The sequence below is a fragment of the Lissotriton vulgaris genome, chromosome 11 (assembly GCF_964263255.1).
Source record: "Lissotriton vulgaris chromosome 11, aLisVul1.2, whole genome shotgun sequence".
NCBI lineage: Eukaryota > Metazoa > Chordata > Amphibia > Caudata > Salamandridae > Lissotriton > Lissotriton vulgaris.
Window position 1 is genome coordinate 138654590 of NC_141699.1, and position 26381 is coordinate 138680970.

General features: G+C 50.0%; 1 protein-coding gene across 3 annotated transcripts in view; it reads left to right on the forward strand.

The window, feature by feature from the left end:
• Nucleotides 1-26381, forward strand: part of MPHOSPH9 (M-phase phosphoprotein 9) — a 692762-nt gene that overhangs the window by 605012 nt on the left and 61369 nt on the right. For all 3 annotated transcript variants that reach the window (XM_086942918.1, XM_086942920.1, XM_086942919.1), the window contains exon 21: nucleotides 11955-12055. In XM_086942918.1, the coding sequence (XP_086799044.1) occupies nucleotides 11955-12055 (101 nt within the window). The remainder of the gene's footprint in view (nucleotides 1-11954; nucleotides 12056-26381) is intronic.

Consider the following 26381-nt stretch of genomic DNA (forward strand, 5'->3'; position numbering starts at 1 on the left):
TCAACGCCAGTGGGGGGCAGGGTTCGCCATCACCTCTTCCACTGGCGCTCCAGCACATCGGATAGGTGGGTGCTGCAAATCGTCCGAAGGGCTACTCCCTCCCCTTCGAGGTGACCCCTCCAGCCATGCCACCACAGTACCATCGCGTGTCGGGGGATCACTTGCAACTTCTGCAGAAGGGAGTTACGGCCCTCTTGGCCAAGGGGGCAATGAAGCGCGTTCCTTGGCCAGAAGTAGGGTGTGGTTGTTACTCCCACTGCTTTCTGGTTCCCAAGAAGGGCAAAGGGGGCCTACGCCCTATCTTGGACCTGCGGGACGTCAAAGGCTTCCTCCGGAAGGAGAAGTTCAAGATGCTGACTTTGGCTCAGGTCTTAGCTGGCCTAGACCCAGAAGACTGGATGGTAGCGTTGGACTTGCAGGACTCATATTTTCACATCCCCGTCCTGCCGGCCCACCGGCGTTACCTGCGGTTCGCGGTAGGCCGCGAGCACTTTCAGTTTACCGGGCTCCCCTTCGGCCTTACCAGCGCCCCTCGGGTGTTCACGAAAGTGATGGCGGTGGTCGCAGCCCATCTGCGCAGATTAGGGGTGTCAGTCTTCCCCTATCTCGACGACTGGTTGTTGAAGGCGGGCTCGCCCCAGACAGTTGTCAGCCCCCTCCAGACTACCGCTGACCTCTTGCACCTGCTGGGGTTCTCCATCAATGTGCCGAAGTCACACCTGTGTCCCTCTCAGGAGCTCCTCTTCATCGGAGCGGTTCTGGACTCAGCGCAGTTTAGGGTTTATCCTCCCGAACCGCGGGTTTAGGATATTCAGGCTCTGATTCCGATCTTTCGGCCTTTATCCCGAGTCTCGGTCAGGTTGACGCTACGGCTTCTGGGGCTGATGGCCTCCTGCATCCTTCTGGTGCATCACGCCAGGCGGCGGATGCGGGCTCTGCAGTGGGACCTTAAGTTTCAGTGGGCCCAGCATCAGGGCAACCTGTCCGACCACGTCCTGATCTCGGAGGGCACTGCGAGACAGTTGCAGTGGTGGCTCACGGACCGCGATTGGGTCAACGGCAGATCCCTCTCCCTACCCCACCCGGAGCACGTAGTAGTGACGGATGCGTCCCATGTGGCCCCCCAAGCCCAGGAGGGAGAGGCGGAGATCAGAGGCCTCTGGTCTCCAGGGGAGTCCTGGCTCCATATCAACCTTCTGGAGCTGCAGGCGATCCGACTCACACTGAAGGCATTCCTTCCCTTTGTCCGGGGAAGTGTAGTGCAGGTGTTCACGGACATGTGGTACTGCAACAAATAGGGCGGGGTGGGGTGTGGACCCTTTGTCAGGAGGCTCTGCGCCTCTGGCAATGGCTGGAACACCACGGCGTCACCCTGGTGGTTCAACACCTGGCAGGTTCCCTAAACGCCAGGGCAGACAAACTCAGCCGCAGGTGCATGATGGATCACGAATGGCGTCTGAACTCGGACGTGTTGCAAGGCCTCTTTCAGCGAGAGCCCTGGTTAGATCTATTCGCCACCGAAGAGAACGTGCAATGTCATCAGTTCTGCGCGTTGGAATTTCCAAGGCGGCACTCGCTCGGAGGCGCTTTTCGTCACGAGTGGAGCTGCGTTCTGTTGTACGCCTTTACGCCTATACAACTTCTGCCCAGAGTGCTGAAGAAGATCAGGTGCGACCGGGCCCAAGACATCCTTGTGGCTCCGGACTGGGCACGAAGATACTGGTATCCTGAGCTACTCAGCATGTCAGTCGATCCCCAGATTCGTCTGCCTCTTCAGGAGGACCTACTGTCACAGCAGCAGGGGACGGTCCTCCACCCGAACCTGTCCAGTCTCCACCTCCATGCGTGGAGATTGAGTGGCGACAGTTGAGGCCATTTGACTTGCCTCCTGAGGTCTGTGATGTGATTCTGGCAGCCAGGCGTCCCTCCACAAAATCGGTATACGCCCGCAGGTGGAACAAATTTGTGGCATGGTGCACAGCAAAGGCTGAGGATCCCCTTTCTGCCCCCCTTTCAGAGGTTCTCCTCTTTCTTCTTTCTCTTACCCAGCAGGGCTCTACTCTAGGCACTATCAAACCTCTCTGCCATTTCAGCCTTTTTAAGGCTACCTGATCAGCCTTCTCTTTTTAAGTCCCCTCTTGTAAATAGATTCTTGAAGGGCATCACTCGCATGTTTCCTCCTGTTACTTTCGTGATGCCTCAGTGGGACTTGAACCTTGTTCTTACTTATTTGATGTGCGCTCCTTTCGAGCCACTTCACAATTGCCCTCTTCATCTTCTCACTCGTAAGACTGCCTTCCTGGTTGCTATCACCTCTGCCAGGAGAGTGAGTGAGCTCCAGGCTCTTTCTTCCAAACTTCCTTTCCTTTCTGTCCATCCGGACACAGTTGTCTTGAGAACGCATCCCTCTTTCCTGCCCAAGGTAGTCACAGCCTTCCACATTGGGCAGTCCATCACCTTGCCCACCTTCTTTCTGCCTCCGCATCCCTCGAAAGAGGAAGAGAGGCACTACCGCTAAACTCCAGAAGAAACTCCAACGAATCCAAAACGCCTCAGCCAGGATCATATTAGACATCCCGCGCAACGAACACATCTCTGGCCACCTGAAAGACCTCCACTGGCTACCCGTCAATAAGAGGATCACTTTCCGACTGCTAACCCACGCACACAAATCACTCTACGACATCGGACCAGAATGCCTCAACTCACGACTGTCCTTCTACACCCCCTCCCGCCAACTACGTTCTTCTAGCCAAGCCTTCGCCACTGTACCTCGCATCAACAAGACCACCATGGGAGGCAGATCCTTCTCATACCTGGCCGCTAAAACATGGAACTCACTCCCCACTCACCTTCGCCTTACCCAGAACCACCTAGCATTCAGAAAGCAACTTAAAACGTGGATATTTGACAAGGTATCCTCCTCCCCTCACTAAGCGCCTTGAAACCCTCTGGGTACGTAGTGCGCTATATAAATTCTTTGACTTGACTTGACACCGTCTGGACCCAAAGCGTGCGCTCTCATTCTATCTGGACCGCACACCACAGTTCCGGGTGGACGACCAGCTCTTTGTTGGTTACGTGGGCGCTAAGAAGGGACGGGCGGTGCACAAACTGACCATCTCTCGGTGGGTCGTGTTGTGCATCAAGGTATGCTACTCCTTTGCTGAAAAGGAGCCTCCTCTTGGGCTGAGGGCCCATTCCACTCGGGCCACAGTGGCTACTTCTGCCCTAGCATCACTCTAGTGCCCTTGCAGGACATCTGTCAGGCAGCTACGTGGGCCTCTCTGCACACGTTCACTAGACACTACTGCCTGGCCAGCCAAGTCCAGAGAGATGGCTTTTTCGCCGTTCCATTCTCCAGGACTTTCTGGTGTGATCATTGGTTCGCAGACCCACCACCGGGGTTGGTATTGCTGGGGTATCTATTCTAAAGTAAGGAATCTAACACTAACCTGTTTCTTTCAGATGCACAAGTTACTTACCTTCGGTAACAATACATCTGTAAGAAACAGTAGTTGTTAGTGCTAGATTCCTTACCGCCTCACCCATCCTCCCCGTTCTGCTAACCGATATCTAGGGTTAAGGTTATTCCCTTTGAGGGCCCTAGTTTCATGGCACCAGTGTCTGTTTTTATCATGGCTCTGCGTTCCTGGCGTGGAAAAGCTGTGTATAGGAACTGAAGTCAGCGCGCGAGGGCGGCGTCTAAGTACTCCGACGACGTCATCCCGACGACGGACGCGGAGCCGCAGACGACTCCTACCGACGCGCAGGGGTACTGCTACACAAAACTTTCCGGATCCAGTCTGACGCCTGGGGATATTATAAGGTAAGGAATCTAACACTAACGACTGTTTCTTACAGATATATCGTTACTGAAGGTAAGTAACTTGTGCTTCAGGGTACCTGGACACAAAAACATAAAAATCACATCAATTTATTGAGGCTAATAGCAGTCCAATTGGCCCTTGTAGCATTTTACTTACGTATTCGCACAATACAGTTTTTGCACTGTGATGTACTGCATTCGCATCACTTGTTTCCCCGGTCGGCACTGGCACAGTCAATATGGCACTGGGCCATTAGACATCAAGTCCTTTTTGTAGCAAAGCATCTGCCTGTTGAATGCTGCTGACCAGATCCTTTTTCATGAGATTTCTTCTGCTGCTGAAAGTTCTGCAGTTGCACCTGCTATTGCCCCTGGAGTTGACACTTCCAGAAAAGTATATGAGCATGTTTGTACTTCAAAGAAAACCTTGAAGTGGACCTGAAGAAACCCACTGACTTCTAGGTATAGGCCTCAATTTTCATCATTTGTATCTACTTGCTGGCCCATGGATAAAACAGAGCTGAGCCACTAAATGGAGTGTCTAACATTTTTTGCTGAGCATGTTGTGTCAAAGATTTAAGCCTCAATCAAGATGAACGTCCGATGAAGACACCATGGCAGATGTCAGCAGTGGCTAGGTCAGCTTAAAGTGTCTGAGGTGACCATTGCTTCCTTGAGGATTTCTAGGAAATCTTCTCTTTTCTCTCATGGGATAAACTCCAGAAACTGCTTCATAGAATCCAAGAGGGGCCTATCATAACGGCTTAGAAGTGCAGCACAACTAGCTGCTCTGTCAATGCTGGACTTCAGACAAACATTCTTGCCCTGAGAGTCCCATCTTCTGTTCTCTTTATCTGGCACACATAAAGGAGTAGAACTTATAGCATTGATTTCTTTTCTTTACAGAAGCTACCACTAGAGCATCAGCTAGTTCTAATTCTCTAAAGAACTTCGGATGCGAATCTGCTGGTCTGAATTTATTCTCTAGCTGTCTCTTCACAGGACGCACAAAGGATTTGCAAGAGGGTCCATCATGGGTTCAAAAAAACCTAGTTTCAAGACAATCACTGGCCAGAGCTACATTTGGATTGTTTAAACTATTACAAATGTGGTCACCCCCAGCATTACTGTCTGAACTTTTGGACAGTTTGTTAAATTAGATAATATCAACAATTGAGCACCGTTGATGGTTTGGAGTGAAGTTATGCTGGAGATGTTGGAATGTTGAGAAGAAAACCTGTACCATCTGCAACTAGTCGACTTGGATGTCTTGTGCCATCTGCAAAGTGACCATCTTTACAGCTCTGGCTCCCTGTCTCTCGTCCGAGTTCAACCTGCAGAGGGGCTTGGAAAGTGGCCTGGTAAAGATATCGAATTGTCCATATGTCCACCTCTGTCAGCTGCAACATCCTCTTTCTGACGAAGTTAGACAGAATGCAGATTTACAAATATCGGGCATTTAGAAGGAGGCTGAGCCTTTTCAGGGGAGCTTAAATGTACAAGAAAGACTGGTTGGATGTCATCCTCGGTTCACTATCATCCACTGGTGTTCGAGACAATGGTGTAGGATGTTTAATCCACTTCCAAGTGTGTAATTTGAAGGCCATCCCTCTCTAGTCAAGGCACTGGCTCACTCTACACATTGGAGACTCACCCCACCAACGTCAAACCCTCTTGACATCGAGTGATGCCCATAATGCTACAAACCTCTTAACATTGGGTCAATGCTGAATGATGTTCTAAAGGTCCTCCTGAAATTGACGGCCTTAATCGTGAGCGCCAGTGACTTTGAGATGCTACCCACTCACCTCCTGAAGTGGCAGAAGCAGCAGGTGGAAACCTGACTGATTCCGACGAGGCTGCTGCTGAAGCTGAACTGTTACAAATCTTATCCCCAGTGGGGGCAAATAGTTGTTCCTCAGCCTCCTGTATAGCATATATTGTTTTTTTTTTTTTTACAAACGTCATAGTCTTTAATAGAGTGGTAGTCCAAAAGACAGATGACCGTAATATCATGGGAGATATTCCTGTGACTCGTTCCTTTGTCCAATCCGACCATATTCGCAGTCTTTCAGGTCAGCGCATTCATTGTTTAGCTGCTCCCTTCCCCACCTCCTTCGATGATGTCTGTGCTGGCTGTCATTACCTCATCATCCGGCAGCTTAAATGTCACCCTATGTCGTGTGAGACCTGTCATTAATCAAACTGGTTAATCAGAAGAACTATAATGGAGGGTTCATTGGATCCTACCCACTTTCTGTAAAGAAGTCCAAAACATGCAGCTCATGTTGAAGCATGGAAGAGTTATCAATATATTTTTTTAAATAATAGTTATTTTCTACTGTGCCATTTGGAGTAATGCTGCCTTACAGTAATTCTGCATTTCGGTACAGTTCAATTGTAATAAACATTACATTGCGCTTAAATGCTTTCAATTACAGAACCATTCTCTGTGGTGCTCTCTGACTTACAAAGCTAGCACTCTTCAACCATTTCGTTGCATTTTTCATAGACAGTTGTGTTTGGGCACAAGGTGGAAACAGACTGGCAGTCTCAGTGGATGTGCAAGTCAGAAACTTGACTTCACTGTGTTTCTGGTCTGCTTTCTGTACCTTCATTAAATTGTAATTGCTTTGGAGAGACTATGTTGTGAGGGGACCCAAGGAAACCTTGTTGTGGGCTATTTCTCGTGTTCGTTGTCTTCTGTTTACACAAGCAAGGATATTTTCAGCCCAATCCACTGATCTGAATCATGTCTTCCAGCTAGCAGCAATATGGTTGCCCCAGTATTGGAACTTTCATAGATTCCCATGCTTTGTATCATTCTCCGTCGTCGGAATGTTAGCCTCGGTAGTATCACAATCATGGAAACAAAAGAGAAAAAATAGGCCTAGGCCTCATCTCCTTTTGTATCCTATCACCCTCTGTGTGCAAAAGAGACCAAACTTTTGTCAGGACCAATCAGAGCAGCCTCACCCCATAGAACCTTCCTGAGAGAGCTCAGAGCCTCAGATTTTTCTACCGCACGTTGTGCTAGGGAGTCTCCACTGAGCTCTGCTCAGTTTTTCTCATTCAAACTGTTATTTCTTCAAGTTTTTCAACTTCAATCAGGACATGTCTGACAAGGAGAAGGCCTTATTCAGGTCCTGTGCGTCTTGTGGAAAAAAGTGTCTTTTTGTGGAAGATAAGCATGAAAGCTGTATCTATTGCTTATATCCTGACCACAAGGCCACAGACTGCAAAATTTGTAGAACCTTCTCTACTAAGACACTTCGTGACAGAGAGGGACGGCTTTTGACCTGGCTGCAGAAGATGAAGACTCGGAAGGAGGTTCTCTCATCAGATGAAGAGGATTCGACATCTCTGGATTCCTCTCACAGATCCAAGAAGAGGGGTAGGTCTCCTCCTGGTTCTTCTTCAGCTGAGCCCCCTTCTAAGGCCCCTCATAATATCTCTGACAGGTCTGGGAGGGCTAGTCCCCTTAAATCTCCTCACGGAAGTGAAAAGGAGAGGCAGGAACAGGCTGCTGGATCACTTACAGCCTCTAAGGACAAAAAGGAGGTTTCTATCTCTTCTCCTCCGTCCAGAAAGGAAAAGACTACTGACAAACACTCTACTGGGACTGCAGGAACCGTGCCTGAGAGAAAACAGCGTCCGTCGACGACAAAAACATCAGGTACGTCGACGACGATTACTTCTGGGAAACTTCCCGCTGCTTTCTTAGCTCCGTCGACGGGCTCGTCGTCGGTAGCGGTTTCAGCGTCGACGACTACGTCGTCGTTCAAAGTTCCTTGTTCGTCGAAGATAACATCTTCAACGTCGACGATGGTTTCTGGTAAGCTGCTGTCGACGACGACAATGATGGTGATGACAACGAGTTCATCTACGAGACCGTCGACGATCATCCCGTCGACGATCATCCCGTCGACGACGACCAAGACTCCGTCGACGATGTCTTCTATGCCGTCGACGACTCCGTCGACAATACCGCCGACTATCTCCGCACCGTCGACGACGGCTCCGTCAACGAGGCCGTCGACGGGTCAAAAAGTGCAATTTCCTCTGCAGAGGATGAAAATTACACCTGAGATGACGTCTCCTCGACGAGTTTCGACAGATCTGCCGACAATGCTTCTGGATGACGATTCGGAGGAGGATGAGGACAATGAAGGCCGTTTTGGGGCTGCTTACAGTCCCTCCGACTTAAATGTAAAATTACAAGAGACTGACACGGAGGAATACTATGAGCAATGTGAACAACGGATGCATCAATATATTCTACAAGGACTACGTCAGCCTGGTTTAGGGCAGGACATGGTGGCTATGCCCGCCTCTTTAATTTCTGACCTGCAGTTGATGCTGCAGGACTATAGGAACAGGTTTCCTTCGGATCAGTCAAAGCAGTCTACGCAACCTCCACCTCAGGCGTTGCCGCAGGCGCAACAAGTAGTCGAACTTTCTCCCTCACAAGTGGTGTCTCTCACACCACCAACGGTCATTCCTAGGGTCCTTTCCCGGACCACGGATCCCGGACCCTCCTCTCCTACTCAGCAAGATACCTCTTCGGATGATGAGGTACAGGTGGATCCCTTGACTGATCCATTGCAGGACCAAGACTTGGATCAAGGAGATAGTGGGTTTCCAGATCCAGACGCCACTGGTCGGGATACTTCTATTTCTCCTCCAGTCGATATAGGGGTGTTCCATAACCTAATGGAGAGAGTTGCAAAGAGGTTTGGACTACCAATTTCGAAGGAAGAGTCTGAATGCTTCCTGTATGACTTTAAAGATCAGTACAGAAGATCGGTCAGATCCATTCCGATTATTGAGCATGTGTGGGAGGAAGGTATGAAGATAATGCAAAATCCAGCCACGGTGATTCCGGATCTCCCCAGGTTAGAAAAGAAGTATAAGGCTCCAGATGGCAGTCCAGCTTGTCTTCTTGGGCAGCCGAAGCCTGATTCGGTGATATTTCAGGCTGCTCAAACTAAGTCCAAGAACCCATCAACACCTTTGACTACGCCTCCGGACAAGGATGGTAGGCGCCTGGATAACGTGGGGAAGAGGTTTTTTTCCATGGCCAGCTTACTGGTTCGTGCAGCAAATGCTCTCGACATTCTAGGCAGATATGATCGCCAGATGTGGTGTGACATGGAGCAGTTTGTGGAACAACTGCCAGATTCAACGAGAGAAGAGGCAAAGAGGGTTCTGATGGAGGGAGAAAAATCATCCTCTGAAGTTATCGACTGTGCTATGGACATAGCTTCCACGGCTTTTCGAGCATTGGCAGGGTCAGCTGTGCTTCGTCGCCAAGGTTGGTTGATAGCCACCTGGTTTCGTCAGGAGGTCCAAAATAAGATCCTGGACCTCCCATTTGATGGAGAGATGCTTTTTGGTAAGCATGTTGATGATACCCTGCAGAATATAAAAAAGGATACGGACACAGCGAAGTCTTTGGGATCACTCAACTACCATAAGGTCCCATTTAAAGGTGCTCGTGGCAGAGGTTTCTCTTTATACAGAGGCAACACCCAACAGAGATATTCCTCTCAGTCTTCGCAATCTTATAAGACTCAATATTCAAATCAAAGGCATGGACAATCGGCGTCTTACTCTCGCCAACCTCCGCGAGGACGTCAGAACCGTCAAGGACGCGACAATACCAAGAGACAATAGCGGCCTCCTGGCTCTACCTACTGTTCCTTCCCTCCCAATCACATCAGTGGGGGGCAGGATATCATTTTGCCTGACCTCTGCTCAGGTATAGGAGGCCCGCACTAAAAGAATCTGCGATTCACAGTGGGAAAGAGCTTCCTTTAGGCCTTCGCTCTTGCCCTGACTTTCCTTCCTTCAACAAGGGGCTTAAGACTTGACTATTTTAGATGTTCTCCTTCTCTTCTGCAGCGCAGCACCGAGATGCTCCTTCGGGAGTAATTCGCACACATCATCTTCAACATCATCATCAACATCTTCAACAACATCTTCAACATCATCAAGGAGTTTGCCAAACCCACCAGCGAGTCCACCGACATCCCTCACAAGACCTCTGCGACAAACTCAGCACCTTTTTCCACCACAAAATCAAGAGCATCTATGGCAACTTCTAAGAAGACAACCAACACACTGAACCCTCACCAACCACCCCGACACCCTGAAGCCAGCGATCGACAACTGCACAGCCTTCACCACCGAAGACACACTGAAGACGATGAAGTCAATCCACTCCAGGGCCCCCACGGACCCCTGCCCCCACCACATTTTCAACAGAGCCGCCGACACCATCACACCCATGCTCTGCCACACCATCAACTGCTCCCTGGCAACCGCCTCATTCCCGGACGACTGGAAACACGCTGAGATCATCCCCCTCCTGAAGAATCCCTTGGCGGACCCACTGACCTCAAAATCTACAGACCCATCTCCCTGCTCCCGTTCCCAGCGAAAATCATCGAGAAAGCCATCAACAGCCACATCCTCGACTCCTCCCAATCCGGCTTCAGAAAAAAACACAGTACGGAAACAGCCCTCCTTGCCGCAACAGACAACATCCGTACCTTTCTGGACAAAGGAGAAACAGCAGCCCTCATCCTCCTCGACCTCTCAGCGGCGTTCGACACAGTCTCTCACCGCACCCTAATATGCAGACTCCGCGAAGCAGGGATCCAAGACAAGTCCCTCGACTGGATCTGCTCCTTCCTCTCCGGCAGAACGCAGCAGGTCAGACCCTACACCTACCACCTGCGGAGTGCCCCAGGGATACTCCCTCAGCCGGAAGTACTCATCATGGGCCCAGACGCCTGGATGACCTGGTGGCCCCCTGCCCTCGGAAGCCCACGGACCACGCACGCAACCTGGGAATCATCCTGGACTCAGAGCTCAAAATGGACCGCCAGATCAACTATCTCGTTCTCCTGCTTTCACGCCCTCCGCCTCCTGCGTAAGACCTTCAAATGGATCCCCCTCAAACGCAGAAAGACTGTCACTCACACCCTGGTCACCAGCAGGCTCGACTACGGCAAAGCACGTTATGCCAGAATAAACACTGGTCCTCAGTCCTGCCAAGCCACTTCCACATCTCCCAGCACCTGTGCACACTCCACTGGCTCCCCACCGAAGCTAGAGTCACCATCAAGATGCTAACCTAAGCTCACAAGGCCCTCCACGACACCGTACCAGCATACCTGAACAGCAGACTCAAATTCCACGCACCCCAAAGGACCCTACGATCAGCCAGCTCTCCTACGCCGTGGTCCCCCGCACTAGAAATACCAGATCGGGAACCATCTCCTTCCGCGCAGCCAGTGTCTGGAACGACCTTCCGCTCCACCTCAGACAGATAACATCGCTCCTCATCTTCGCAAGAAACCTCAAAACCTGGCTCTTCGACAGACCCCCTTCTTGGTGGACTGGAACCTGCGACCCTCCCCCACACCCCCAGCACCTTTAGACCCTTACTGGTGAGTAGTTGCGCTAAACAAACACCTGATATGATTTGATATCAAGTGACTAAATAAATGATAAATAAAATAAATATTATGCTTCTGAACACTATGGCCCTGATTACGAGGTGGTCAGTATATTCCGGCCCAAGGGTAAACCCTATTCTTTACACCTTGTTTGAAATTTTAAGTTATTATTTATTTAATGGAACTGATAATTGTCGTATTTGTTCAATAACTCAACCTGCCAAAAGTTAGTGGGGGTAAACATTTTGGTTTTTACTTTATCATGCAGATTTTGATGTGTTAAACATACAAATCTGCATGTTATTCCCAACATCTTGTAATAGGTGGGATCATTATTTATCATGTGTGATGAATGCCACCTCCACTCGTAATCAGGTCCTCGGCTGGTAAAAACAACCGGAAGGCATAGTCTTTGGGCTGTGGGCCGAACACATCTTGAGTCATACCTAGTTGGTCTATTGTAGCCGCTTAAAACCCTTAGTCAAATAAACAGATGAAGTATTGAGGCGGAGAATGTGAATCAAAAATATCCTCGGACCCCAAAACTTTGGTTACAGGTAACATTTTCATTACTGGGAATCTGTGGTTAAATAAATACCTTTGCTAGTAGCTTAATGTCACCTTTTCATATTGTTTTTTTTTTATTTCCTCTGCAACAGATTTGATGTACTCGTGGATGATCTGCATAATTCTCCACCGTCATTTCAAGGACGGAGTCCCAGAAAAAAACTTCAGTTCATTTCTCGCGATGATTTAGAAGGTACGCTGTGACGTGTCACCTCATAAACCTGCTTCACAAGGTTACATTCTTCCTTTGAATCATTGCCACCCCTTAAAATACCAGCGCAGGTGGCAGTCAAACCAGCAGTAATATAAGCCTTATGTCCAATATCTACTGCAAACCGTGCCCTGAACTGGGGTTTCTGATTATGACAATATGTACAGAGATCTTCTCGACCTCGCAGTAGCTAATCTTTGTGATCATGTGACCCTACAAAAGAAACCTACAAAGTTTTCTGATTGGTGAAATCAGTAAATATGGGCAACAGGTGTTAAACAGGCCTTGACAAAGCAAATAGGTCTGGCTTGCAGTTTAAGTCCTGACTTATTAAAAAAGCCTGCTGCAAAAGAAAAAAAAACTATTGTTATCAGTCAATCAAATAACGATATTTCGTCTGCCAAGGCCATAAAAGTACAGGTACGGATATAAAAACAACAAATAAGTAAAACAATAAATTTCAGCATAAGAAAGGTTCATAATTCATATCAAATAAACACCAGAATTAATTCAACACGATAAAATATCTAGCATATACAAAATACAAATAGGTACAAAGAAGGCCATTTGTGTGCTGACACTCGAGGTGTAAAAACAAAAGTATGACACAGAGGCCAACATGAAGTTAAGAGGAGAGGCTTACCTTTCTTCGAAGTATCCACATGAAACCGAAGAACCTGGCTATCGAAATGGCATGAATTAGACTACAATTCAGTCTCAAAGAGTGGCAGAGTGGCTGTGCACGCCTAAGAGCCTACAGGTGGGTGACAGCCAAGTTCTAGGGGGATGGGCATAATCTGAGCAAACAAAAAGGGCATGCAAGACACGCAGGACAGACATCAGTTCCCTCGCAAACAATTGTTATCTGTATACGTTGCATGTATGAGATAAATCATTTAAAGTGTGATGGTTCAGAGTACTTTTCAGTTGTAAAATAGTCCCTGGTGCACTGCAAATCCATTCAGATTACAATGCAACACTGTGCATCTCTTCATAACAGTACGCCATTTCTTCCATGAGGAGAAGCCCTTATCCTTGAAGTTATGGAGGTGAGTCTTGCACTTTACAACATTTCACAAGTATTGCTAGGTACCTATTTAGGATGGCAAAGCCATTGTGAATGTTTGCGAATACCCACAAAGCTACACTGATCTACGAGTGTAATTCAGAGTTACCCAAAGCCACCTCACTGATCCCCTGAAAACCTTTATTGCCCATCTTTACTGCCGTAAATACCACCTTCCTGGTTTTCTGCGGTCGTAGGATCGATATGCACAGCCCACAGCTTGTACTGCTGGAAACTAGGGCCACAAATGGCCCGATTCATAAAGGTATATTTGCATTCATAGATTTACTCACATGTTAATCCACTCTTGCACCTTGTTGTAAGTCTGTATTTTTTCTCCATTTCAGAATATAGATTTACACTTGTGTAGCCTTGCATGTCTCAACCCCCTCAGTTCAGGGGGTGAAGAAATCTAAGACTGAATGTAAAAGTGTAATGTTTCTCCTAGTAACTTTTCACACGTAGGTGCAGATCTTGGTCACCATGGCAGAGATATTTCTATGGTAAAGTATAAGAAAAATGGATCAAGTTTATTCATTTTTTATAATATTAAAAATAGTTTATTGTAAAATAAAATTGAAATAATTATATTTACCCTAGAATTAGTAAAATAAAATATTAGAGCACATTAACTTTCAGATAAATATGTGGTAAATATATAATTAAAATATATTGCATTATTTTATAAATAATGTAAAAAATATATAAATCCACCGTCACTGCAATTTTTATTTTTAATATTTTAGTGTGTGTAATTACAGTTCTCCAGTATTGAATCTTTCATAGATTTACATGATTGAATCTTCCCTGTCGTCATGGTGGGAGTCTCACGGTAACAGAATGACCACAGCAGTACTAGAAAAACTGCATAGAAAATCCCATAGGGAATCACATTATTTGGTAACCAAACCTCATCAATATTTGGTCTAAAACTCAGCCAATCACCTGCCAGCCCTGACATCACACTCCCCAGCAGAGCCATCATACCTCAGATTTCCAACCGCCTTCGTGTGAGGAGTCTCCTTGCTCAGTTTTGTTCCGGAGTGAACTTTTGACCTTTCCAACTGCAATTTTTCTGCTTGATTTAAGGTACTGTTTTACATCTAGTATCCAAATATGTCTGAAAGCTCTAAAAAGAGGCTTTTCAGGCCCTGCAGATCTTGTGGGAAAGCCAGGCTTTATTATGAAGACCCCCACAAAGACTGTTTGGTTTGTCTTCATCACAAAAATGTAGCTAAGGACTACAAACACTGCAGGACCTTTTCAGCTAAGACTTTAAGGGACAGAGAGGCACCCTTACTGTTGTGGCTTCAGAAAAAGAAGGCCACCTCAGGTTCAGACTCAGAGGAGGAATCTACTAGCCAAGCTTCAAAAAAGAGGAAGTCATCTGCTTCAGAGGAAACAGTGGATCCTAAAAAGGAAAAAACGAAGGGAAAAGAAACATCTTAGTCTTCTCTCCCTCATACTCCTCTGAAGAAATCCTCAGAGTCAAGAGTAGTGTCTTCAGCTCCGTCGACGGAATCTGTGGCGTCTCCGGCGCCTGTTCCTGTGAAGACGTTGACGACGACTTTGTTGACTATTACAATATCTACGACAACACCATTGACTACAACCTCGTCGACCACGGCTCCGTCGATGGGAGCATCGACGACAGGAGCTCCGTCGACTACGACTTTTACATCACCAAAGTCGAAATCTTTAATATCTGTAAGGTCTTTTCATTCGTCGACAGTCAAGAAAACTACGGAATTTAGTACCTGGAGGAAGATTTCTCCCCTTCCTCCATCAAATCTGCTGGATTTACAGGAATCGGAGGATGAAGAATCAATGGGTGTAGCTTACAGTCCTTCTCAGCTACAGATTAAGAGTCAGAACACTGATGAAGAGGAGTGCCAAGAGGTTTACTCTTTCCAAAATTGCCCAGTGTCTGAATCCAAAAGGTATGAGTCATTCCAACAATCATATGAGAATGAGGAGGAAGAGGAACCGCATCCTGAAGAGAGGGAAGAGCCAACCTGATGCCTGTTTCTCTGGTGACTGACTTAAGTCACATGATCAACTACTATTATCGTCGTTTTCCTGAAGCGACCGCTCCTGCCTCAAATACTTCAAGCGCTCCTGCCCAAGTTCCGGTAGTTCAACCTACACCTACTGAGCAAAAGATGCGATCTCCTCCACTTATTACAATAAGGGATGACTTCACAAAGAGTGATGGAGAAGACCACCCAGAAGAATGGGGACTTCTTCAAGATACTCTTGTAGGAATTAAATGGGCTCAATATATGTTGCCTACGACGCCATCTCCATCAACAGCAAACTCTCCACCACAAGAAATTGGAGGATTCCATGACATTATGGAAAAAGCCTCAAAGATTTGAGCTTCCGCTTCCAGTACAACAAGCAGAGTGTTTCCTATACGACTTCAAAGAAGAGTCAAGGAAGTCTATGAGATCAATTCCCATTATTGATCATATCTGGGATGAAGGCTTGAAAATCTTGAAAACTCCAGGCTCGGTGGCAGCTTCGGTGCCCAGAATAGAGAAAAAATATTGCGCACCTGAGTCTTCTCCTGCATGCTTGATTGGGCATCCGTGTCCAGAATCAGTAGTGATGCAAGCGGCTCAGAGGCAATCCAAAAATCCTGTCTCAACTCCTGTAGCCCTCCGACAAAGAAGGAAGACGAATGGACGCCGTGGGGAAGCGTTTTGCGGTGATGGTAGCGGCTTCCATTAGAGCTGCAAACGCTCTAGCTCTGATTAGTCGCTATTACAGGCAAATGTAGTCAGATATAGCGCCATTGTTGGCTCACCTACCAGATGACAAAAAAGAAGCAGCCGCCATTTTACAAGACTAGGCTAGGGAGGCCTCTGAATCCATCGATATTGCTATGGATATTTCACCAGTAGCGTTTAGACAAATGGCGGGCGCGGTAGCTCTCCGAAGACCAAGATGGCATAAAGCCACTTCATTCAGACCGTATAGACTATGCTTTCTAGGGATTTAAGGCTGACACTGACACAGCATGAGCGTTGGGGTCTCTTCAACAGGGCAGATTCCAGTTCTTTCGGAAGAGAGGTTCTAGAGGCCAATACAATCAAAGGTCTTCTTACCAGTCCAACAGGTACCAACCTTATAGTCAGCAAGGGTATCTCCAGTAGTCAAACAACCAAACAGTATTGTTCCTCAAACTCCTCTTATCACCAGCAATCGAGTGGAAAGAACGCTGCGAGAGGAAAAGCGCAGCAATCCAATAGACAGTGACTTTCTCAAGGTGCCCGCCACCTGGTCAGACATCAACAACAACCATTCACTTTCTCTCTTTTCTCAGCAATGGCTGTCTATAACAACAGACAGATGGGTACTGGATGTGATTCATCAAGGCCATATCCTGGAATTTATACAGAAGCCCCCAAATCAACCACCTGTTCAGACAGCAACAACATCTGTCAGCTCTCAAAACAGAATTATTATCTCTTATAGTAAAAGGGTCAATAGAGGAAGTTCAGTTTCCTCAGTGACGGAAAGGATTTTACTCACATTTCTTTCTGATAGAGAAAAAGCAGACATCAAAATGGAGGCAGGTAATGGACCTCCGAGGTCTGAACCAATTCATCAAGAAGATCCCCTTTCATATGCTATCCCTTCAAGAAATACTCCTGCTGTTACACAAAGGAGACATCATGACATCCCTGGGCCTCTTAGATGCCTATTTCCACATTCCGATTCACATAAATCACAGGAAATATATGCGTTTTGTAGTGGCGGGCACCACTACCAATTCAAAGTCTTGCCCTTTGGGCTAAACTCGGCACCCAGGGTCTTCACGAAGTGCATGGCGCCGGTAGCAGCACACCTGAGGCTACAGGGTCATCAGATTTTTCCATATCTGGACGAATGGCTCATAAAATGTTCACCTTACAAGGAAGTTTTGAACTCCCTGTAATGCTGCATGGATCTCTTTCATTGCCTGGGTCTTCGAATCAACTTGGAAAAGTTGTCCCTTATTCCGTCACAATCCCTTCAATTCCTAGGAGCCATGCTTCGCACAAAGGAAGCAAAAGCTTATCCGTCAAAGGAGCGAGCTCAGAAAATCTTAAATCTGGCATCAAATCTGCAATTAAATAAGTGCACTTCAGTGAGAATTTACAAGTCCTTGTTGGGGATGATGTCTTCCTGTATCCCCTTATTTCCCAATTGCCGATTGCACATGAGGCCTCTGCAAGAGCTTCTAGACAAGCAATAGATTCAATCTCAAGGATCCTTCCACAATCGGTTTACCATCACTCCTCAGATTCAAGACGCCCTGTCATGGTGGAGGATCAGAAAACATTTAACAAAAGTCCTGCTATTCGAGCCTCAACGTCCCAGTTACGTTATGATGACAGATGCATCGCTTCAAGGTTGGGGAGCGCATCTCCAAGACCTTGAAATACAGGCACATTGGTCCAACCACGAAGCTCAACTTCGTATCAACCTGTTGGAGCTAAAAACAGTGTTTTTGGGGGTTGCAGGCATTCCTCCCCAGAATACACGATTCTACAGGACGGACAGTTGAACGACAATGTTCTACCTATCAAAACAATGAGGATCTGAATGAGACACGTTAGTGATAGATTCCTTACCTTAGAATATCCCCAGGCGTCAGACTGGATCCGGAAACTTTTTGCATAGCAATACCCCTGCGCGTCGGTAGGCGTCGTCTGCGGCTCCGCGTCAGTCGTCGGCGTCGTTAGCGCCGGAATGACGTCGTCGGAGTACTTAGACGCCGCCCAAGCGCGCTGACATCAGTTCTTCTTTTTTCCGCACCAGCTAGCGCAGATCCGGAGAAGCTCTACCCCCAGTCATTTTTTGACTGAACTTTTTGATCTTTTGATCACTCTTTTCTTCGAGTCTTCGACTCTATCGGTGCCGGTAGGGATGCCCGGGTTCAAGCCCTGCTCGAAGTGCGATCGACTGATGTCGGTCACGGACCCCCATCGCCGGTGCCTGAAGTGCTTAGGCCTCGACCATGACGATCGAACCTGCTCCGCTCCAAGTCCCGGTCCCGGTCCCACGGGAGGTCGAGGGACAGGTCGCGAGGTCGGAGTCATCGGAGCTCCGGGAGTGGACACCGGTCGTCAGGTTCCAAGTCCTCAGGTAAGAGGCATGAGAGGTCGGAGCGACGTCATCGTTCCTCCGACCCACCCCGACGCTCGCACGATGCGGCCGGGGGCTCGGACGACACCGCCCACGCGGCTCCGCAGGAGTCGCAAGCGTCGCCGCCTGCCCCACACCTTCGGGTCCCTGGGCACGGCGCGACGCCAGAGGAGATCGAGCGGTACCTCATGGCCATCAGGTCCCTCCCTCCCTCCTCAGTCGGGTTCCATGGCTCCTTCGGGCTCATCGGCCCCGACCGGAGGTCCTAGCGGGTCGGGTGCTTCGGCTCCGACGCCGCCGGGTGCTTCGGCCCCGACGCCGCCGGCGACTTCGGTCTCGGCGCCGCAGGATCTCACCGGATCCGCTTCCGGATCCGGGTCGTCGCCGGTCAACCTTACGACCTCACCGGCGCCGGCCCCATGGGTGTCGCTCCCGACGCCCGTTGTGGACGCCGTCCCCAATGACACCTTCGGTCCAACTCTGGCGCCGGAAGGGCGCCGCTGGGCACCGATTCCGTCGGCCTTTGGAGATTTTTATCTCCACGAGGAGGCCCTGTCTACTAATCCTGGTTTACAGGACACAGGTGATAACCTGAGCCCGGTCGCGCCTGATCTTCTTCAGCACTCTGGGCAGAAGTGGTATAGGCGGAAAGGCGTAAAATAGACCGCAACTCCACTCGCGACAAAAAGCGTCTCCGAGCGAGTGCTGCCTTGGAAATTCCAACGCGCAGAACTGATGACATTGCGCGTTCTCTTCGGTGGCGAATAGATCTAACCAAGGCTCTCCCCATTGCTGAAAGAGACCTTGCGCCACGTCCGAGTTCAGACGCCATTCGTGATCCATCATGCACCGACGGCTGAGTTTGTCTGCCCTGGCATTCAGAGAGCCTGCCAGGTGTTGAACCACCAGGGTCACGCCCTGCTGTTCCAGCCATTGCCAGAGGCGCAGAGCCTCCTGGCACAGGGTCCACGACCCCACCCGCCTTGTTTGTTGCAGTACCACTTGGCGGTGGTGTTGTCGGTGAACACTTTCACTACACTCCCCCGGACAGAGGGGAGGAATGCCTTCAGTGCTAGACGAATCGCCCGCAGCTCCAACATGTTGATATGGAGCCGGGACTCCGCCGGACACCAGAGGCCTCTGATCTCCGCCTCTCCCATGTGGCCTCCCCAGCCCTGGAGGGACGCGTCCGTCACAACCACGTGCTCCGGGTGGGGTAGCGAGAGGGATCTGCCACTGACCCAGTCGCGTCCGTGAGCCACCACTGCAGTTCTTTCGCAGTGCCCTCCGAGATCAAGACATGATCGGACAGGTTGCCCTGATGCTGGGCCCACTGAAACTTCAGGTCCCACTGCAGAGCCCGCATCCGCCACCTGGCGTGATGCACCAGAAGGATGCAGGAGGCCATCAGCCCCAGAAGCCGCAGCATCAACCTGACCGAGACTCGGGATAACGGCTGAAAGATGGGAATCAGAGCCTGTATATCCTGAACCCGCCGTTCGGGTGGGTAAACCCGAAACTGCGCCGAGTCGAGAACCGCTCCGATGAAGAGGAGCTTCTGAGAGGGACACAGGTGTGACTGCGGCACATTGATGGAGAACCCCAGCAAGTGCAGGAGGTCGCCCGTAGTCTGGAGGTGGCTGACGACTGTCTGGGGCGAGCCCGCCTTCAACAACCAGTCGTCTAGGTAGGGAAAGACTGGTACCCCTAACCTGCGCAGATGAGCTGCGACCACTCCCATCACCTTCGTGAACACCCGTGGGGCGCTGGTAAGGCCGAAGGGGAGCACGGTAAACTGAAAGTGCTCTTGGTCTACCGTGAACCGCAGGTAACGCCGGTGGGCCGGCAGGACGGGGATGTGGAAATAAGCGTCCTGCAAGTCCAACGCTACCAGCCAGTCTTCCGGGTCCAGGGCAGCTAGGACCTGAGCCAAAGTCAGCATCTTGAACTTCTCCTTCCGGAGGAAGCCGTTGACGTTCCGTAGGTCCAAGATAGGGCGTAGGCCCCCTTTGCCCTTCTTGGGTACCAGAAAGTAGTGGGAGTAACATCCACACCCTACTTCTGGCCCAGGAACGCGCTCGATGGCCCCCTTGGCCAAGAGGGCCGTGACTTCCCCTTGCAGAAGTTGCAAGTGATCCCCCGACACGCGGTGGCATTGCGGTGGCATGGATGGAGGAGTCGCCTCGAAGGGGAGAGAGTAGCCCCTTCGGACGATCTGCCGCACCCACCTGTCCGACGTGATAGTGCGCCAGTGGGAGAGGTGATGGCGAACCCTGCCTCCCACAGGCGTCACATGGGCCTGAAAACTCGGACTAGGAAGGTTTTGAGGCGGGTGCTGTGGAGGGAGGTGTGGACTGGCCTCGCCGTTGTCCCCGACCGCCGCCACGGCGGTTTCCACGGCCGCCACCGCGCTGTTGGACATTCTGCGGCGCGTGGCTGGCAGCACGTGTGGGGGCGCCCCTTCCGAGGCCACGAAAGGAGCGAAAAGCACCCGATTGCTGGTGTGGGGCCGAGAGGCCCAAGGACTTGGCCGTAGCCCTGGAGTCCTTGAAACGTTCTAGCGCATGGTCTGCCTTGTCGCCGAAGAGGCGACGGCCATCAAACGGCATGTCCAGGAGTGTGGCCTGGACATCGGCCGAGAAGTTGGCGGACCTCAACCAGGCGTGGCGTCGATCCGCCACAGTCGTTGCCATCGCCCTGCCCAGTGAGTCCGTTGTGTCCAGTCCACACCGGATAGAAAAACGTGCTGCATCTCGCCCTTCCGCAAGGGCTTGGGCGAGTTTAGCCTGGACCTCCTCCGGGCATTGTGGCAGCACCTCCGCAACCGTGTCCCACAGAGTGTGGGTGTAGCGGCCCAAGAGACAGGCGGTATTCACAGACCGCAGACCGCAGCCCTAAGCTAACAGACAAGAACACAGTCTTCCCGAACTGTTCGTATCTCTTGGATTCCCTGTCGGTCGGGGCCGACGGTAATGCGGTCTGGGAGTTGGAGGCCTGGATGACCAGACTCTCGGGGGTGGGGTGGGTGGACAAAAAGCATGGGTCGCCCGGGGCCGGGCGGTAGCCTCTGGCCACGTTCCTATCCACAGGCGGACCTGTGGCGGGCTTGGGCCAAGTGCCCACAAGAACGTCACGCAAGGCCTCATTGAACGGCAGCAGAGGCTCACTGGAGCTTGACTGCGGTTTGAGGACCTCGGTGAGGAGGTTAGTCCTCACGGCCGCGACGGGGAGCTTAAGGTTTAAGGCCTTAGCTGCCTTCGTCAACACTACACTATATGTAGAGCCCGCCTCCGAAGCCACAGTCGGAGGGGAGCTAAATCTAGTGTCTGGCGAAGTGTCAAGACCACTGGCCTCCACAAGCTCATATGTCCAGTCCTGTTGAGACTGGCAATCCAGTGCCAGAGGGTCCTCGGACCCCTCCCAATCCTCCTCGTCACCTGTGTCCTGTAAACCAGGATTAGTAGACAGGGCCTCCTCGTGGAGATAAAAATCTCCAAAGGCCGACGGAATCGGCGCCCAGCGGCACCCTTCCGGCGCCAGAGTTGGACCGAAGGAGACATTGGGGACGGCGTCCACAACGGGCGTCGGGAGCGACACCCGTGGGGCCGGCGCCGGTGAGGTCGTAAGGTTGACCGGCGACGACCCGGATCCGGAAGCGGATCCGGTGAGATCCTGCGGCGCCGAGACCGAAGTCGCCGGCGGCGTCGGGGCCGAAGCACCCGGCGGCATCGGAGCCGAAGCACCCGACCCGCTAGGACCTCCGGTTGGGGCCGATGAGCCCGAAGGAGCCATGGAACCCGACTGAGGAGGGAGGGAGGGACCTCATGGCCATGAGGTACCGCTCGATCTCCTCTGGCGTCGCGCCGTGCCCAGGGACCCGAAGGTGTGGGGCAGGCGGCGACGCTTGCGACTCCCGCGGAGCCGCGTGGGCGGTGTCGCCCGAGCCCCCGGCCGCATCGTGCGAGCGTCGGGGTGAGTCGGAGGAACGATGACGTCGCTCCGACCTCTCATGCCTCTTACCTGAGGACTTGGAACCTGACAACCGGTGTCCACTCCCGGAGCTCCGATGACTCCGACCTCGCGACCTGTCCCTCGACCTCCCGTGGGACTGGGACCGGGACTTGGAGCGGAGCAGGTTCGATCGTCATGGTCGAGGCCTAAGCCCTTCAGGCACCGGCGATGGGGGTCCGTGACCGACATCAGTCGATCGCACTTCGAGCAGGGCTTGAACCCGGGCATCCCTACCGGCACCGATAGAGTCGAAGACTCGAAGAAAAGAGTGATCAAAAGATCAAAAAGTTCAGTCAAAAAATGACTGGGGGGTAGAGCTTCTCCGGATCTGCGCTAGCTGGCGCGGAAAAAAGAAGAACTGACGTCAGTGCGCATGGGCGGCGTCTAAGTACTCCGACGTCATTCCGGCGCTAACGACGCCGACGACGGACGCGGAGCCGCAGACGACGCCTACCGACGCGCAGGGGTATTGCTACGCAAAAAGTTTCCGGATCCAGTCTGACGCCTGGGGATATTCTAAGGTAAGGAATCTATCACTAACGTGTCTCTTTCAGATCCTCATTGTTTTGATAGGTAGAACATTGTCGTTCAACTGTCCGTCCTGTAGAATCGTGTATTCTGGGGAGGAATGCCTGCAACCCCCAAAAACACTGTTTTTAGCTCCAACAGGTTGATACGAAGTTGAGCTTCGTGGTTGGACCAATGTGCCTGTATTTCAAGGTCTTGGAGATGCGCTCCCCAACCTTGAAGCGATGCATCTGTCATCATAACGTAACTGGGACGTTGAGGCTCGAATAGCAGGACTTTTGTTAAATGTTTTCTGATCCTCCACCATGACAGGGCGTCTTGAATCTGAGGAGTGATGGTAAACCGATTGTGGAAGGATCCTTGAGATTGAATCTATTGCTTGTCTAGAAGCTCTTGCAGATTGGGAAATAAGGGGATACAGGAAGACATCATCCCCAACAAGGACTTGTAAATTCTCACTGAAGTGCACTTATTTAATTGCAGATTTGATGCCAGATTTAAGATTTTCTGAGCTCGCTCCTTTGACGGATAAGCTTTTTCCTTATTCAAGTCCCCCATTGTAAATAGATTTCTGAAGGGCATCACACACATGTTCCCTCCTGTTCCCTTCGTGATGCCCCATTGGGACTTGAATCTTGTTCTCACTTATCTGATGTGTGCTCCCTCTGAGCCGCTCCATAACTGTCCTCTCCATCTTCTCACATCGAAGACTGCTTTCTTGGTCGCCATCACCTCTGCCAGGATGGTGAGTGAGCTCCAGGCTCTTTCTTCTACTCCACCTTTCCTATCTGTTCATCCGGACAAGGTGGTGTTGCGTACACGACCTTCCTTTCTGCCAAAGGTTGTCACGGCCTTCCACATCGGGCAGTCCATTACTTTGCCCACCTTCTTTCCGCCTCCCCATCCTTCGAAAGAGGAAGAGAGGCTCCACCGTCTGGATCCAAAACGTGCGCTCTCCTATTACCTAGATCGCACACGCCAATTCCGGGTGGATGACCAACTCTTTGTTGGTTACGTGGGCGCGAAGAAGGGAAAGGCAGTACACAAAAGGACCATTTCGCGGTGGATCATCTTCTGTATTCAAGCATGTTACTCTATGGCGAAAAAGGAGCCCCCTGCTGGATTGCGGGCTCATTCCACTCGTGCCACGGCGACAACAACTGCCCTTGGCCGAGGAGTCCCCTTACAGGACATTTGCCAGGCAGCGACGTGGGCCTCGCTGCACACGTTCGCAAGACACTACTGCCTGGACAGCCAAGTCCGGAGGGATGGCTTCTTTGGCCGTTCCGTCCTCCAGGACTTTCTGGTGTGATATTGGTTCGCAGACCCACCACCGGGGTTGGTATTGCTGGGGTATCTATTCTAAGGTAAGGAATCTATCACTAACTTGTCTCTTTCAGATGCACAAGTTACTACTTGTGTAACGATATATCTGTAAGAGACATTAGTTAGTGATAGATTCCTTACCGACCCACCCATCCTCCCCGTTCTGCGAACCGATATCTAGGGTTAAGGTCATCCACTTTCAGGGCCCTAGTTTCATGGCACCAGTGTTGGTTCTATCATGGCTCTGCGTATCTGGCGCGGAAAAGCTGTGTATCAGAACTGACGTCAGCGCGCATGGGCGGCGTCTAAGTACTCCGACGACGTCATTCCGGCGCTAACGACGCCGACGACGGACGCGGAGCCGCAGACGACGCCTACCGACGCGCAGGGGTATTGCTACGCAAAAAGTTTGCGGATCCAGTCTGACGCCTGGGGATATTCTAAGGTAAGGAATCTATCACTAACTAATGTCTCTTACAGATATATCGTTACACAAGTCGTAACTTGTGCTACAAGGTCAAAGCTCCTGTTAAAACAAGCACAGGAGATTTGGAGATGGCTACTGCTTCACAACATCTCCCTTCAAGTCCAGCATGTTCCAGGGATACACAACACAAGGGGAGATATCCTGAGCAGATCAGCCAGTGTTTCTCACGAGTGGGAGCTAGCTCAAAATAAGCTCCTAAGAGTGTTTCGTCTGTGGAACACCCCATCGTTAGATCTGTTCGCAAACCAACACAACTCAAAATGCAAGCACTTTGCAAGCAGGTTCGCTCAGGCAGGATCATGGGGCAACGCACTGCATCTACGTTGGACAGGAATGTTCGCTTACGCATTTCCTCCATTCCCTCTGATATCGAGAGTGCTTCGGAAAATTAAACCACAGCCATGCCACTTTTTCTGATAGCCCCCGCATGGCCGAGACAAGCCTGGTTCTCTGAGCTTCTCCAGTTGTCATTGGCCCCCAGAATTCAATTTCCACTATCTCAGGATCTGATCTCTATGAACAACGGACAAATTCTCCACCCAAATTTGACATAGCTGAACTTGTCAGCCTGGAACCTCACAAACTTGAATTCCAATCCCTAAATATTTCTCAAGAATGCCGGGATATACTTACACAATCTCAGGCACTTTCAACAAATAAAACATATACAGCAAAATGGAAGAGATTTTGCCAGTGGTGTGCATCTCAAGCTCTACATCCCTTTACTGCTTCTCCAGAGCAAATCCTCCCGTACCTTTTGCATCTGGCCAAAGCAGGTCTATCTCATGCGTCACTAAGGTACACCTAGCAGCGATTTTAAGATATAGAAGGGTTCCTAACCAACCATCGCTATGGTCGCAAAGACTGATAAAAGAATTTCTCAAAGGGCTTTTCAGAGTGTTTCCCCCGATTCAACACCCTCTAGTCCCTTGGCAGCTTAGTACTGTTCTAACACAGCTCATGAAACCACCGTTTGAACCAGTGCATAAAGCGGAATTGCAGTTTCTTTCATGGAAAACTGCTTTGTTGTTAGCTCTCACGTAAGCTAGGAGGGTCAGCGAGATTCAAGCTTTGTCAATTGCAGAACCATTTCTTCAGTTTCGGCAAGATAAAGTTATACTAAGAACAAATTCAAAATTAATTCCTACGGTCCCGTCCATTTTTCATCTCAATGAACCTGTTGTGTTGCATACATTTTTTGGAAAACCTTCTTTGGAAACAGAGAGAGCTCTACACTCTATAGGCATTAAACGATGTTTGAAATTCTACATTGACAGAACGAAGTCATTTAGGAAAACAAACCAACTATTTGTAGCCTTTTCTGGGCCTAGAAAAGGGCTACCACTATCCAGATCTAGTATCTCAAGATGGATAACTTCTGCCATTACCATATGCCACGAGAAAACTGGAAACGTCTGCGATCCAGAGTGCACGCTCAATCCACAAAAAAAATGGCAACCTCAGCAGCTCGGTTCGCTGGAGTATTAGTTCCAGACATCTGCAGAGCGGCGACATGGAAAAATATGCACACCTTCACTAGACACTATTGTCTAGAGACTCTAGACTCAGCGTGGAAGGAAGATGCAGCAGTGGGACAAGCAGTTCTCCGTCATTTGTTTCAATAGGGTATTTCGCAAACGATATGTTTTTATATCAAAGTATGGATGTATACATGAAACTATGCATTTTAATAGTCTCTCTTATATGAATATTGTTTTTGCATATGAATTTCTTCCATTGCCTGTTCATTACTA